Source organism: Homarus americanus, unplaced genomic scaffold, assembly GCF_018991925.1.
Source record: "Homarus americanus isolate GMGI-L3 unplaced genomic scaffold, GMGI_Hamer_2.0 scaffold43391, whole genome shotgun sequence".
In the NCBI taxonomy this organism is placed as follows: Eukaryota; Metazoa; Arthropoda; class Malacostraca; order Decapoda; family Nephropidae; genus Homarus; species Homarus americanus.
In genome coordinates this window covers 3763-18762 of record NW_024743287.1, presented here as the reverse complement: position 1 = coordinate 18762, position 15000 = coordinate 3763, and the positions used below count along the sequence as shown (strand labels likewise).

At 47.8% G+C, this 15000-nt stretch overlaps 1 protein-coding gene across 1 annotated transcript; it reads left to right on the top strand.

Annotated features, from left to right (window-relative positions):
* The first annotated feature begins 1179 nt into the window (after positions 1 to 1179).
* Positions 1180 to 8800, top strand: LOC121877135 (matrix metalloproteinase-2-like). Its single transcript, XM_042382756.1, has 2 exons — positions 1180 to 2375; positions 6508 to 8800. Exons 1-2 carry the CDS (start codon positions 1952 to 1954, stop codon positions 7851 to 7853), a joined length of 1770 nt encoding a protein of 589 aa, XP_042238690.1. The 5' UTR covers positions 1180 to 1951; the 3' UTR covers positions 7854 to 8800.
* The last annotated feature ends 6200 nt before the right edge of the window (positions 8801 to 15000 follow it).

Sequence of the window (15000 nt, the reverse complement as noted above, 5' to 3'; positions counted from 1 at the left end):
GATGTTCAGGAAACTGGCATCAAGGCACCCAGATGTGGAAACAACAGAACCTATTTTGTGTAGTGTTGAGGACACAGTGGTCTCCTTCAAAAATCAGATAATGATGAGGAGGAGAAATGCCCCACAAACAAAAATTGACAGTTTCTTCACTAAAAGGCAGCGGGAAAAAGATGCTACCCCTCAGCCTTCCACTTCAAAAAAAGAGAGAGGATTTTCCTGCTGGAGAATCTGTCAGCCCAGAGGTTCCTGACATTTTCATGGAAGGTGACTCACCTTCCAAGAAGAAGTAAAATGCTTCTCCTCCACCCCCACTTCCTTCTCTTCTCCCTTCTCCTCCTCCACCACCCACTTCAAATTCCCATCATCATCATCCAGGAGCCTTCTACATACACACCTCAAAGTAAGTGTACTTTACTGCATTTTTTTTTTACTTTATGTAATATTTGGTGAGCTGGAACCAATTACCCAAAATTCCATTAAAACATTGGTTTCGGTTAACAAAATTTTCAGTTAACGAACAACCTTCTGGAATGAATTGTGTTCGTTAACCGAGGGACCACTGTACAGTATATCAATCCTCCTATATCTGTCCATATAGCTATCTATCTATTACAGGTTGACAATCCATTATACGAAATCCTTGGGGCCAGAGGCGTTTCGGATATCGGAATTTTTCGGTTTTCAGAATGTTTTTTTTTTTTTTTTTTTTTTTTTTTTTGTATTAGCCCGCAGGCATGGATCACTGACCCACATCAGGGCCTGGGGGGTGAAAATATAATAAAAATTATAATAATAATAATAATTCATAGGTCTAGGTCGTGTTTCTCACTTTTGATCTTTTTTCGTTCTTGTATTTCTTTATATTATTATTATTATTATTATTTCATTATTACAGTACTCCTGTATTATTGTTATTTTTATGAATTTTATTATTATTATTATTATTATTATTATTATTATTATTATTATTATTATTATTAATAATGTTATCATATTATTTTATTTTGGTGTACCTTGTATTTTTATTAAAATTTTTATTTACTATGAATAATTATTATTATTATAATTATTATTACTATTACATTTTCGCCCCCCAGGCCCTGATGTGGGTCAGTGATCTATGCCCGGGTGGGCTAATCCCTGTTTAAAAAAAAAAAAAAAAAATTGCCTCACAAAAAAAAACTTTCGGTTTTCAGTGCTTTTCGGTTTTTGGATTTTCGGATAAAGGGTTGTCAACCTGTATCTATTAATCAATCAAACTATCCCTCCATCTATTGTGTCCATGTTGTAAGTTCATCAGTAGCTCATAATGTTAGCCATATAGTTTCATGAATACATAGACTTGAGAAAGGTTACTGTATTACACAACCTAATGTCATACAGGAGTTGAAGACTTACAGCTGGCAAGTTATTACTGTATATATGATAATTTTATCACTGGTATTCCTGGGGCTTTTCTATTGTTCACATCCTGTTGGTCACTCAGTAGTTAGCTGTCTCTGCTCTGTGTCATAACCCTGACTGCACTTCATCTCTAGTGTGATGTGTTTTTTTTAGTCAGTTTCATCTATGATCAATATTATATTGACACAGAAAACAAAAGCATATTGGCGATAGTATTTTATTAAAGAGATAACTGGATCTATCTTTACTTTCCAATCTTTTGACACATATTGTGGACAGCTTCCTAGAGTATGTGTATGATAATTATACACTCCTGTTAGTTAAAGGAAATAATTTTGTCTTTTGAAGCACCTCACAGTGACGGGAAACATATAGACAAGTGATAGTGTTTTGTGATGCATCAAATGAGGATAATCATATGTGATGTGGGGAATACTAACTGAACTACATCAAAACCTCACTCATTGAAGGTAAATTTACTGTCTGTTATAATCAGACAAGAAATTTTATGTAAATCCCCATAAAGTAAACAAGAAGCTGACATAAGATGAAGAGCCAGCATATTTATACAGCATCCTTCCTCACATTCACTTTTTTCTTTTCACTAATAACAACATCAGAAAACACATATCCTGAAGTTTCTGACAAAGAAATAGCAGTTATCAGTGAACGTTCCAATGGTTCCATGAAAAGCATCACCGAAGTGACGCCAAACAATCAAGATAGAATTCTGTTCTGCGGTGTTCCAGATGAAGATGATGAACAAATTGGGAAGGTAAACGCTGGAAGGGTACGTCGCTACTCATTGCACGGGAATAAATGGGACAAGATGAACCTGACTTGGACTTTAAGAACCCCCAGCCGCCACATAGACCGCATCCCCTCAGAAGTCATAAGGCGGGAAATACATGCCGCCATGGAAGTGTGGGAGCGTGAGTCTGGCCTCACTTTAATAGAGGTACCTGTTAGGTGTTCTGGGTAATAAGTTCTATATACAGGAGAGAACACAAACACCTGTATAGTTTTGTAGGTTCGGTTTACTGGATAAGAGTATGTACACAGAGGTGGGTAGCACTGCTCCCTAGCTAAGCTCTTGGTCAACTGCTATAGACGACGTATGGCAAGTGATACATTAGCAGCTTCCATACGTCGCCAGGCACATTAATTAAGCATGTGGGATATGGTAATAACATTGCCACACGCTGCTAGCTAGGCTGAACAAATATACAATGGAGCACATACATAATATACATACATAATATATAATCCAGCATACATAATATACATACACCTCCCTCCCCCCTATACGCTCATAGCAAAGTCTTGAGCGGACCTCTTCTTCTGGATCCGTTCTGAGCGTCGAGGGACTTCATCACTGGGAAGGGTGTGGGACTCAACACTGGTGGCGGGGCCAGCAGAAGGCAGTGTTACGGGGCGGAGAAAACGGCGGTTCCTCCACCACACGCGACCACTGGGTAACCGCACCTGGTAGTCCCGTGACCTGCCGAGACCCATGACTACGCCTACTTTGTCCCAACGTAGGGAGGTCGGGTCCTGAACACGGACTTGGGTACCGACACTCAACCTGGGGAGAGAACGGGCGTGGTCGTTGTAGCGGGCGACGACGTCCTGAACACGTTCGGCGGCTCGGCGATCACAATCCTCTGTCTTGGCCTGCCACTCCTTGGAGAAGGATTGAGGGTGAGCAGGGACACAAGAACGAAGGGGGCGTCCATACAAAACCTGGGCAGGGGAGCGTCCGGTGTAGTTAGGTGTGTTGCGGAGTTCAAGAAGACCCCGGTCGAAGGCCTCGCAGTCAATATTCCCAGAAGGGGCCACCTTAAGGATGAGGTGCTTCAAGGATTTGACAGCAGCCTCAGCGTGGCCATTGGACTGCGGGTAATGGGGCGATGACAACACATGCCGGACTCCCCATCGGTCGAGGAACACAGCAAATTCCCGGCTTGTGAACTGAGGCCCTCCGTCGGTTCGCAGGCGTACAGGAACGCCCACGTCACGGAAGTAGTGGCGGAACTTGCTGATGGTGGCGGCAGACGTCGTGTCATTACCGCCCTTGATGACAACCGGCCAACCAGAGAGACGGTCGACGATAACCAGGAAGGACTTTCCTGACACACAGAAAAAGTCTGCCGACACAGACTCAAAGGGGCGGGTGGGGTTGTCGTCACTCATGAAGGGTACCTGCTGCTGGCTGGGTTGTAATACGTGGCGGGGCTTACACACCTGGACAGCATTGGAGATGTCGGGGTCGATGCCAGGCCGGAACACAGTCTGTCGTGCACATCGTTTGGTGGCCTCAGCTCCACGGTGACTGTCGTGAAGGCGAGCCAGGGCGTGGGGACGTGATGCAGCAGGGACAACTACCGAAGGAGAGGTGTCACTGGCCAGAGGTAGGGGTAGGGCGGCAGCAGGGTAGTTGCTGCTCCCTTCATGCACCCTGTTGGCGTAATTTACCTCGAGAATCGGTGTTGGGAAGTCCTGGGAGATGATGGCCAACTCTTCACAATGTCTGTAGGACAGCAAGGGAGTCGGGACACCATTATGCACGTCAATCCAGGCCTGACACGACCTGTTGCCAAAGGTGACATGTGCATAGAGTGAACCCAGGGCTGGGGCCATCTGTGAACCATCTGCCATGACGCAGAGGTCCTTGGGAGGCGGTCCTAGATCGCTTGGAGAGAGCCCCAAGCATCGCAAATGCTGGGGACCGATGACTGTAGCATCAGCGCCGGTGTCGGGCAACATCTGAAGACGGGATGACACACCGCCGTAGGTCACGATGACGCTGATGTACTGGGGGACTTTGGTCCTGGGATGCGAGGAGTACACCCTCCTAAAATGGGTCGAGCTTTGTCCAGGGTCGTCGTGCCTCTGATTTGGCGACTGTGGGCGGCCCTCACTGGTAGAAGGGCGCCGAAGCTTCCGCCGACGCTGTCCCTTGGGTTCGTGGGTAGGGCAACACTTGTCATAGTGGCCCAGACGACCGCACACATTGCACTGTACGTACTTAGCTGGGCACCGCACTGTGAGCGACCAGTGGCCCATACGGTCACAACTGTTGCAGGTAGACTGAGCAGCTGGACACACCTGTGTTCCGTGCTGCTTACCACAGTTGTTACAAAATGAACCGGGCGTGGACGTGGTGGGCGAAGGCGTAGGAGCGGACTTCTTGTCCTTCTTGTACCGGGACACAGCGCGTACAGCTGTAGGGGGAGCTCGGATGGCAGAGGTGGCACACCTGGCAGCCTCATAGGAGCGACATATCGTCAACACATCCTGAAGAGAAGAGGAAGAGTCGAGGGAGGTGAGGCGTTGGACAAGTTCCTCGTCCTTAACACCCATCAGGATCACCTGCTTCAACTGGGTCTCCTCGCACTGCTGGTGGTGGCCTAAACATATATCTACCTCTTCCGAGGCTCTCTTAAGACGTACATAAAAAGCGTCAAAAGACTCACCCTCCATCTGTCTGCAGCTAAACAATTCCCTCCTGCGCAGAGCTTCATTCTGCTGTCCTTTGATGTGCCGTTGTAGAACGTCCAGTACCTCCTCTACAGACAGCGAAGAGGTTGGGGGTACCTGCAACGTATGTTCTAAGACACGCTGAACTTCCAAGGACAGGCACATACGCAGCTGGATGAGTTGTTTAGGCTGTGACAAACTCTGGAGATCCACCATTGTAGCATAATCAGCCCACCGCCGCCGCCATTCGCGAAAAGTCTGGAAATTTACATCAGGCTCCAAGATGGGCGGTGTTTGAGCTGCTGCTTTAGGTGGGGCTGGGGGGCGTGAAGGAAGCATGGATGAGGTATCTGAACCATTCAGTACCGAGGCAGTGTTAGAGCCAGGGGCTTGGTTAACAGTGAGGCGAGATATCAAGGCTTCAAACCGTGCACTGTCTTCCATTCTCCGTTGGTGGTCTCGTTCTGCCTCTGCTTGCCTTCTGTGCTCATCCGCCAAACGTCTGTGAGCTTCATCCTCGCGTCTCTCATCTCTCATAAACTTCATTAAGGCAATTATCTCTGGAGATAACGCTGAATGTTGAGGTGAAGGGCTGCGCGATGTTGTGGGAGCTGGAGCGTCGTGGCCGGCCTGGTCATCCATCTCTGGGGGACTATCATCCGCTTGACCCATCCAGGCGCTGGGTCCACGGCTACGTAAGGCATGAGATATAACTACTTTATCTGTGTACTGTGTCTTAAATCAGTGTTGACCGGTCAGCCCGTCGTATCAACAAGATTTCAGACAAAAAAATTTAATTAAATACACAGATAAGTAGGTTATATATATAAAATATATATAATGAAGCCGCGCGGTCAGCAAGTGTTAGTACATGTATGTGTGTGTGTGTGTGTGTGTCCCAGGCAGGCAAAGCGTCTCGCCCCAGCTGTGAGGGGGGGTGGAGGCGGCGCTGTGAGGGAGGGGGGTGGAGACAGGAGTAGCTCAGTCACCCTCTGTAAACGGTCAGAGGAGGGTGCGCTGAGCTCTACACCCCACAAATGCCCAGAACATGCCGTATACCTTGGAAATCCGTTCGAACAAGGTCACACATGAATGGCACGAAACACACAATGCACTTAACACTTCACAGAAAATCACTGTCACTGACACTGCTCGAAGTTGCGAAATTCTTCGAGGGATGACGCAGGGTTGACACCAAGGCGGGAGTCATAAGCCGGCTTTCCACAAACTTGCACTAATCACTCGTAATAATCCAGTAAAACTACGCACTGCGCCATGTTAGGTGTTCTGGGTAATAAGTTCTATATACAGGAGAGAACACAAACACCTGTATAGTTTTGTAGGTTCGGTTTACTGGATAAGAGTATGTACACAGAGGTGGGTAGCACTGCTCCCTAGCTAAGCTCTTGGTCAACTGCTATAGACGACGTATGGCAAGTATAGACGACGTATGGCAAGTGATACATTAGCAGCTTCCATACGTCGCCAGGCACATTAATTAAGCATGTGGGATATGGTAATAACATTGCCACACGCTGCTAGCTAGGCTGAACAAATATAAATGGAGCACATACATAATATACATACATAATACATAATCCAGCATACATAATATACATACAGTACCTAAGGATAAACCTCAAGTGGATATTTATATAGACTTTCTCGAGGGAGACCACAGTGACGGTTATATATTCGACGGTCCAGGCCGCGTTCTAGCCCATGCCTTTTACCCAGGACCCAGAATAGGAGGGGACCTGCACTTTGATGATTCAGAAAACTTTGTTGCTCATCACCTGAGAGAGAAGTATAAGGGCAAGAGTCTGCTGATTACTGCAGCACATGAACTTGGTCACTCCCTGGGTCTCCGCCACTCTGACGTGGAAAATGCTCTTATGGCTCCCTACTATCAGGATTTCCCTGAAGACTTAAAGCTGCCTTTTGATGACAAGTATGGTATTCAGACTCTCTATGGCAGGCCACAGTCACATTATACTACAGCGACTTTAAGACCTCCAACAACTCCATACATAACTCCCTTTTTGCCTAGAACTACTCCATACAAACCTCAAACTTTGCCACCAGTGACTCTACCCACCAACCCCCACTTCCCTCCAACCAAACCTACAACAACTCCAACTACCAAACCTACAACAACTCCAGCTACCAAACCTACAACAACTCCAACTACCAAACCTACAACAACTCCAACCAAACCCATTAAGCCCTCTGATGACGTACCTTGCCCTGCTGGGGACCCTCCACAGGATGGCCCCCCTGACACCTGTGACACCGACTTTGATGCTGTGATAAAGTTCCATGGTGAGTTTTACTTCTTCAAGGACGGCTATTACTGGCGTATCAGTAGGAAAGGTTACATGTACAAAAATGAGTCCCCAAACAGGATATGGAACAGGTTCCCTGGACTGCCTACTTCAATGAGACGTGTTGACGCAGTGTACGTCTCCCGGGAGAACACGTTGATATTCTTCGGTGGTTCTTCATACTATGAATTAGGGAGGAGCCTTCGCCTGAAGACTACTGGTAAACTGACAGATCTTGGAGTGAATGTGAGTTATCTAGACACTGCCATGGTGTGGGGTCACAATGGCAGGATCTACTTGTTCAGCGGGGACCACTACTGGCGCCTCGGCACAGATGGTCGCGCAGAGCCGGATTACCCAAGGGACGTGACCGTGTGGCGAGGTCTTCCACGCAACTACTCGGCTGCCTTCACCGTGCGCTCCTCGACCTACTTCCTCTCAGGCCATGTTTTCTGGAGTTTTGACAGCTTGAAGATGAGAATATCAGAACCTCCATCATTGATTGCACCATACTGGTTCAGTTGCCCCTACTACAAGCAAAATAAACTCCGACATTGTTTCCCCTCTTCTGCACCCATGACTCATCCCAACCATCTTCTACACTTATATATTTGGATCGCTATTCTCTGTCTTACATCTCTCTGATCTGCACAAATGTATCCAATCTTTAACCCTTAAATCCTGGGTGACCCTCCTGAACATTTTTAATTTTCGCGGCATATGTTGAATGTCCAGACAGGAGACAATACTTTGTATGGGGTATTTGTGTAATTGGCCACTCAACTTGCGAGTATTTATCTCGTGGTCAGTTATCCACCAGGTATTGTGAGGGATGCACACCCTTAGACCTCTCTTATGACCCACCTCACTCCTCCAAGTGCAAGCAAAGGCATTTGCTTTACAGTAATGCTGTTCATCAAGAGTTGCTTGATTTGAGCGGCGCTGATAAAGTATCAGGTGATGAAGACAATGACGGGGAGGAAACAGAACCCAGAGAATGTCAATATTGTTGAGGTGGTGAGGACAGTGTTAGGCCTACAGACAGGTGTCTCCCTCCCCCTAGTGACTTGGTGTAAGGAGTGTAGAGTTACCTTGTGGATTCTGTGCTACAAAGACTTACATCAAGAAATTCTAAATTCAGTAGAAGTACATATAAATAGTGTATGCATTTGAAGATAGTGATAAGATTTGTGCTGCCTGAATATTGCTACTGTTCAGTATTTTATAGTTATTTTGAGGAAAATATAAATATTTTGTGTTTTGTAGCAACTACCTGTATAAGATAAAAATATGATTTAAAAGATCCTTCAAGTAAGACCTGTGTGTGTCAACATCACTTCCTGCTGTGTGCAGCAGCTTCAAACAAGACATCTTTCATCACTCCACACTGATCATCAACACTCCACACAACTCTCTAGCTATGCTATAATTAAAGATAAATGTAAGTAGATTCTTCTGGTATTTTTCTTGTGTTGATTAACCATTTTATAAGGGGACAATGGATTTAAAAAAGTGTTTTTCTATGGAAATTTGCCATTGTAGAGGATTGAGCAGGTCTTACCACACCTGTAATTAGTTTTACTAATTATGTCGCCATTACCACTATCACCATCACTACTATCACCATTACCTCCATCACCACTACCATCATCACCACTACAGTGCGTTTTTTCCCAGCTGAGAAGAGATGCCCCGCCCCTCCTCAAGAGTTACAGCTGATTGGCTGTTGCAATTTTGTTCGATTTCATCCTGAAGTACTGTAATGGTGTATTTCTAAATGGGTTTATTCATAATGACTGTTTCTGACGAGAAAGATATTTAGCTAAATTATATATAGATTCATGCATTCTTTATTTCAAACATGAGCTCATAGGAAGTTTATCAGAAGTATTATACATGAATTAACTGTTAAACTCTGGTAGCAAATTGACGCTTTCGGAAAATGCATTTAATTTATACTTATTTTTTACCTGTTAACAGCAAGACACAAGATATTTTACATAACATAGTCTAAACATTGTAAAAACATTTAAAAAATCAGAATCACATTGAAATATTACACGCCCCTGAAAATTGGTGGATGAGTATGACAGACGGCCGCTTAGGCAACAGCAGTCAGTCGAGGCGGAAATATAACTGTGAACAACTTATTTCAGTGTAGCTGATTTTAAATTGTTAAGCAGTATAATGTATTTAATGATATGTACAGTTTTCATGCAAGCCACCAAATTTCACTAACGACTTGCTCACACATGGGAGAAGGTGAGAAAGGTACATTGAGGGGAGGCAGGTACATGGGAGGGAGGCAGAGTGTACATGGGAGGAGGCAGAAAGGGGAGGGAGACAGGTACAGTACATGGGAGGGAGGCAGAGGTACATGGGAGGGAGCAAGTACATGGGAGGAGACAGCATTGCGCACATGTGGGAGGAGGCACATGAGGAGCAGTGTACATGGAGGGAGACAGAGGTACATGGGAGGGAGACAGCAACACATGGGAGGGAGGCAGTAGGTACATGGAGGAGACAGTAGTGTACATGGGAGGACAGAGTAATGGAGGGATAAGCAGAGGCATGGAGGGAGAAGCAGTATGTACAGCACATGGAAGGAGAGCAGTGAGGCTAATGGAGGAGGCAGGTACATGGGAGGGAGACAGGCACATGGGAGGAGACAGAGGCACATGGGAGGAGAACAGTATTGTACATGGGGAGGGAGACAAGAGGCATGGGGAGGGACAGTGGTGTACATGGGAGGAGAGACAGTAGTGTACATGAGAGGAGACAGAGTGTACATGGGAGGGAGACAGTGAGTACATGAGGGAAGCAGTAGTGTACATGGGAGGGAGACAGTAGTACACGGGGGAGGCAGAAACATGGGAGGGAGACAGTGTACATGAGAGGAACCAGTAGTACATGGGGGAGACAGTAGTGTAGCATGGAGGAGACAGTAGTGTACATGAGAGGAGACAGTAGTGCACATGAGGAGGAGGCAGAATAGTGCACATGAGAGGGAGACAGTACATGGAAGGGAGACAAAGAGTGTACATGAGAGAGAGGCAGTAGTGTACATGGGAGGGGACAGTGCACATGAGAGGGAGACAGTAGTGTACATGAGAGGGAGACAGAAAGGCTAAGGGAGGGAGACAGGGTACATGAGAGGGAGGAAGTACAAGGAGAGGGAGACAGTAGGCATGGGAGGGAGACAGTAGGAGAGGGTGAGTGTACATGAGAGGAAGAGGGTACATGAGAGGAGACAGTAGCATGAGAGGACAGCAGGTACATGAGGGGAGGCAGGAAGTGTACATGGGGGGGAGAAAAGCATGGGGGAGGCAGTAGTGTACATGAGAGGGAGACAGGCACTGGAAGCATGAGAGGGAGACAGTAGTGCTGCAGAGGAGACAGAGTGTACATGAGGGAGGCAGAGTGTACATGGGGGAGACAGTAGTGTACATGGGGACAGTAGTGTACATGGGGAGGGGAAGGCAGTAGTGTACATGAGAGGGAGGCAGTAGTGTACATGGAGAGAAGACAGTGTACACAGAGGAGACAGAGGAGGAGAGAGGTACATGAGAGGGGAGACAGTACATGGGAGAGGGAGACAGTAGTGTTAAGGAGAGGGAGACAGAAACATGAGGGAGACAGTAGTGTACATGGGAGGGAGACAGTAGTGTACATGAGAGGAGGCAGAAATATGAGAGGAGACAGTAGTGTGCATGAGAGGGAGACAGTAGTGTTACGAGGAGGAGACAGTAGTGTACATGAGGAGGAGACAGTAGTGTACATGAGAGGAGGCACATGGGGGAGCATAGTGTACATGAGAGGGAGACAGAGGCGAGAGGGAGACAGAGAGGGAGACAGCAGAGACAGTGTACATGAGAGGAGACAAGGATGGGAGAGGAGACAGTAGGTACATGGAGGGAGGCAGGTATGAGAGGGAGACAGTAGTGTACATGAGAGGGAGACAAGGAGAGGGAGACATTATGTACATGAGAGGGAGGCAGAGAGGAGGTGTACATGGGGGAGACAGTAGTGTACATGAGGGAGACAGTGTACATGAGAGGGAGACAGTAGTGTACATGGGGGAGACAGTGAGGTACATGAGAGGGAGACAGTAGTGTACATGAGAGGAGTAGTACATGGGGGAGGGGCAGTACATGAGGAGGAGACAGTAGTGGTACATGGGGGAGGCAGTAGGTACATGGAGGAGAAAGACAGTAGTGTACATGCACATGGGAGGGGAGACAGTGTACATGGGGAGACAGTAGTACATGGGGAGGCAAGCAGTAGTGTACATGGGGGGGACAGTGTACATGGGGAGGCAGTAGTGCACATGGGGAGGCAGTAGTGTACATGAGAGGGGATGTAACATGGAGGGAGACAGTAATGTACATGGGGGAGGCAGTAGTGTACATGAGAGGAGGCAGGAGGTACATGGGAGGGAGACATAGTACATGGGAGGCAGTAGGCACACGGGGGAAAGCAGTAGTGCACACGGGGGAGGCAGTAGTGCACACGGGGGAGGCAGGTACATGAGAGGGAGACAGAGGCAAACACGGGGAGGCAGTACATGAGAGAGGGAGACAGTAACATGGGGGAGGCAGTACATGAGGAGACAGTGCACATGAGAGGCAGTGTACATGGGGAGACAGTAGTGTACATGAGGAGACAGGTACACGGGGGGAGGCACATGAGGGAGACAGTAGTGTGCATGGGGGAGGCAGAGGATGGGGGAGACAGTAGTGTACATGGAGAGGGAGGCAGAGGTACATGGGAGGAGGCAGAGCAGTGCATGAGGAGACAGTGTACATGGGGGAGAAGAAGGCACATGGGGGAGACAGTACTTAGAGGGGAGACAGAAGGTACACGGGGGAGGCAGTAACATGAGAGGGAGACAAGGAGAGGTATGAGAGGGAGACAGTACATGGGGAGGCAGGCATGGAGGAGGCAGTGTACATGAGGAGACAGTGTACATGGGGAGGAGACAGTGTACATGGGGGAGGCAGAGGCACATGGAGAAAGGTACATGAGAGGGAGACAGAGGTACACGGGGGAGGCAGTGCACAGGGGAGACAGTAGTGTACACGGGGGGGGAGACAGAAGGGATGAGGGAGACAGTAGTACATGGGGAGGCAGTAGTGCACATGGGGAGACAGAGTGTACATGAGGAGGAGACAGTAGTGTACATGGGGGGAGGCAGTAGTGTACATGAGAAGGAGACAGTAGTGTACATGGGGGGAGGCAGGGTTGGCCACTTGTGTTTGGGTAATACCACAGATAGGAGTCGGCTCACAACTCTCTTACTTCACTCAGGTTGGGGCTGTCCTGACCTCAGGTGGGTGATGTGTGGTGATGAGTGTGTTGTGTGTGGTGATGATGTGGAGTGTGTTGGTGTGTGGGTGGAGTGTGAGTGGTGGTGTGGTGGTGGTGAGTGTGGTGGTGGTGATGATGAGTGTGTTGTGTGTGGTGATGATGTGGGTGTTTTGTGTGTGGTGATGATGAGTGTGTTGTGTGTGGTGATGAGTGTGTTGTGTGTGGTGATGATGAGTGTGTGTGTTGTGTGTGGTGATAGAGTGTGTTGTGTGTGGTGATGATGATGAGTGTGTTGTGGTGATGATGAGTGTTGTGTGTGTGGTGATGATGAGTGTGTAATGTGTGTGGTGATGATGATGATGAGTGTGTTTGTGGTGATGATGGTGTGTGTGGTGTGTGTTTGGTGATGAGTGTGTGGAGTGGGTGTGTGTGGGTGATGATGGTGGAGTGTGTTGTGTGTGGTGATGGTGGTGTGTGTGTGTGGTGATGATGATGGAGTGTGTTGTGGTGATGAGTGAGTGTGTGTGGTGGTGATGAGTGTGTGTGTGTGTGTGGTGATGAGTGTGTGTGTGTGGTGATGATGAGTGTGTTGTGTGTGGTGATGATGAGGTGTGTTGTGTGAGTGATGTGGAGTGTGTTGTGTGGTGATGATGGAGTGTGTTGTGTGTGGTGATGAGTGTGTGTTGTGTGTGGTGATGATCAGGTGTGTGTTGTGTGGTGATGATGAGTGTGTGTTTGTGGTGATGGTGGTGTGTGTGTGTGTGTGGTGATGATGAGTGTGTGTGTGTGTGTGGTGATGAGTGTGTGTGTGTGGTGATGGTGGGTGTGTTTGTGTGTGTGGTGATGATGGTGTGTGTGGTGATGTGTGTGTTGTGTGTGGTGATGATGATGAAGTGTGTGTTTTGGTGGTGATGAGTGAGTGTGGTGTGTGTGTGTGGGTGGTGGTGGTGTGTGTGTGGTGATGGGTGTGTGTGTGTGGGCATGTGTGGAGTTGTTGTGTGTGGTGATGGGGTGTGTTGTGTGTGGTGGGTGTGTTGTGTGGTGGATGGTGTGTTGTGTGTGGTGGAGTGGTGGTATCTGTGTGTGGTCAGTGGTGGGTGTGGTGGTGGGTGTGGTGAGTTATGAGTGTGTGTGTGGTGATGGTGGTGTGTGTGTGTGTTGATGAGTGTGTGTGTGTGTGGTGTGAGTGTGTTGTGTGTGGTGATGTGAGTGTGTTGTGTGTGGTGATGATGAGTGTGTTGTGTGGTGATGATGTGTGGTGTGTGGTGATGAGTGTGTATGTTGTGTGGTGATGATGAGTGTGTGTTGTTTGTGATGATCAGTGTGTGTTGGTGATGATGAGTGTGTTGTGGTGGTGATGAGTGGGTGTGTTGTGTGTGGTGATGATGGGTGTGTTGTGTGTGTGTGAGGTGAGTAGACGTGTTGTGTGTGGTGATGGAGTGTGTTGTGTGTGATGATGAGTGGGTGTGTTGTGTGTGGTGATGATGGTGTGTTGTGTGTGGTGATGAGTGTGTGTGTGTGGTGATGGTAAGGTGTGTTGTGTGTGTGGTGATGGTGAGTGTGTTGTGTGTGGTGATGATGAGTGTGGTGTTGTGTGTGGTGATGATGGAGTGTGTTGTGTGTGGTGATGGAGTGTGTTGTGTGTGGTGATGATGAGTGTGTGTGTGTGGTGATGATGAGTGTGTTGTGTGTGGTGTGTTGATGGGTGTGTTGTGTGTGGTGATGATGACTGTGTGTGTGTGTGTGATGGTGAGGTGTGTTGTGTGTGGTGATGGAGTGTGTTGTGTGTGGTGATGATGGTGTGTGTGGTGATGATGTAGTGGTATATATATGTAATTTGAAAAAGTTGGGCTGGATTCTCAGGCTGAGATCTCAGGTGGTGGTAGGTGGTAAGGATGGTGTAGACTTAGAAGCTGCTTGCAGAATTTGAATAGAGTCAAGTGGTGATGGTCAGTGAGAGTTGAAAGGTCAGTCAATGTTGAAACTGTGATATGTGGAGTAGGGAGGGAAGAATAATCTTGCATGCCATCTTGCACTTTCTGGGTGTTCGTTGTGTGGCATTTAGGGAGAGACCAGGTAGGGGGGGAGGCATGGGCTTGGGAGTATGAATGTTGTGTAAGCTCAGGTGCAGGAACTCCCGAGGACTTGGGAGTCAGCGGAGGAGGTGGAGACAGAAACTGGAGGTTGACACTTCACTGGCAGTGTGGTTTCAATTTAGTTTGTCTATGTGGTGACAGAATCTGGGTGTGGACCTAAAGGTGTATAGTTGATGGTGGTTGTTGGTGGGATTTTGGGAGACTGTTCAATAAATCCTGAGAGTTGGGAACCCAGGTGGCTGATCCCAGTGGTGGAGTCGTCGACATATTTTGGCCAGGCAGGGATTTCTCTTAGGGCATCGATGATGAAGCAAGTGGTCCCATCTTGGTGCCTGGGGGGCGCGCCACTGGTGAAGTGACTGAAAGGTGGGGAACAGCCCCTGGGCGTG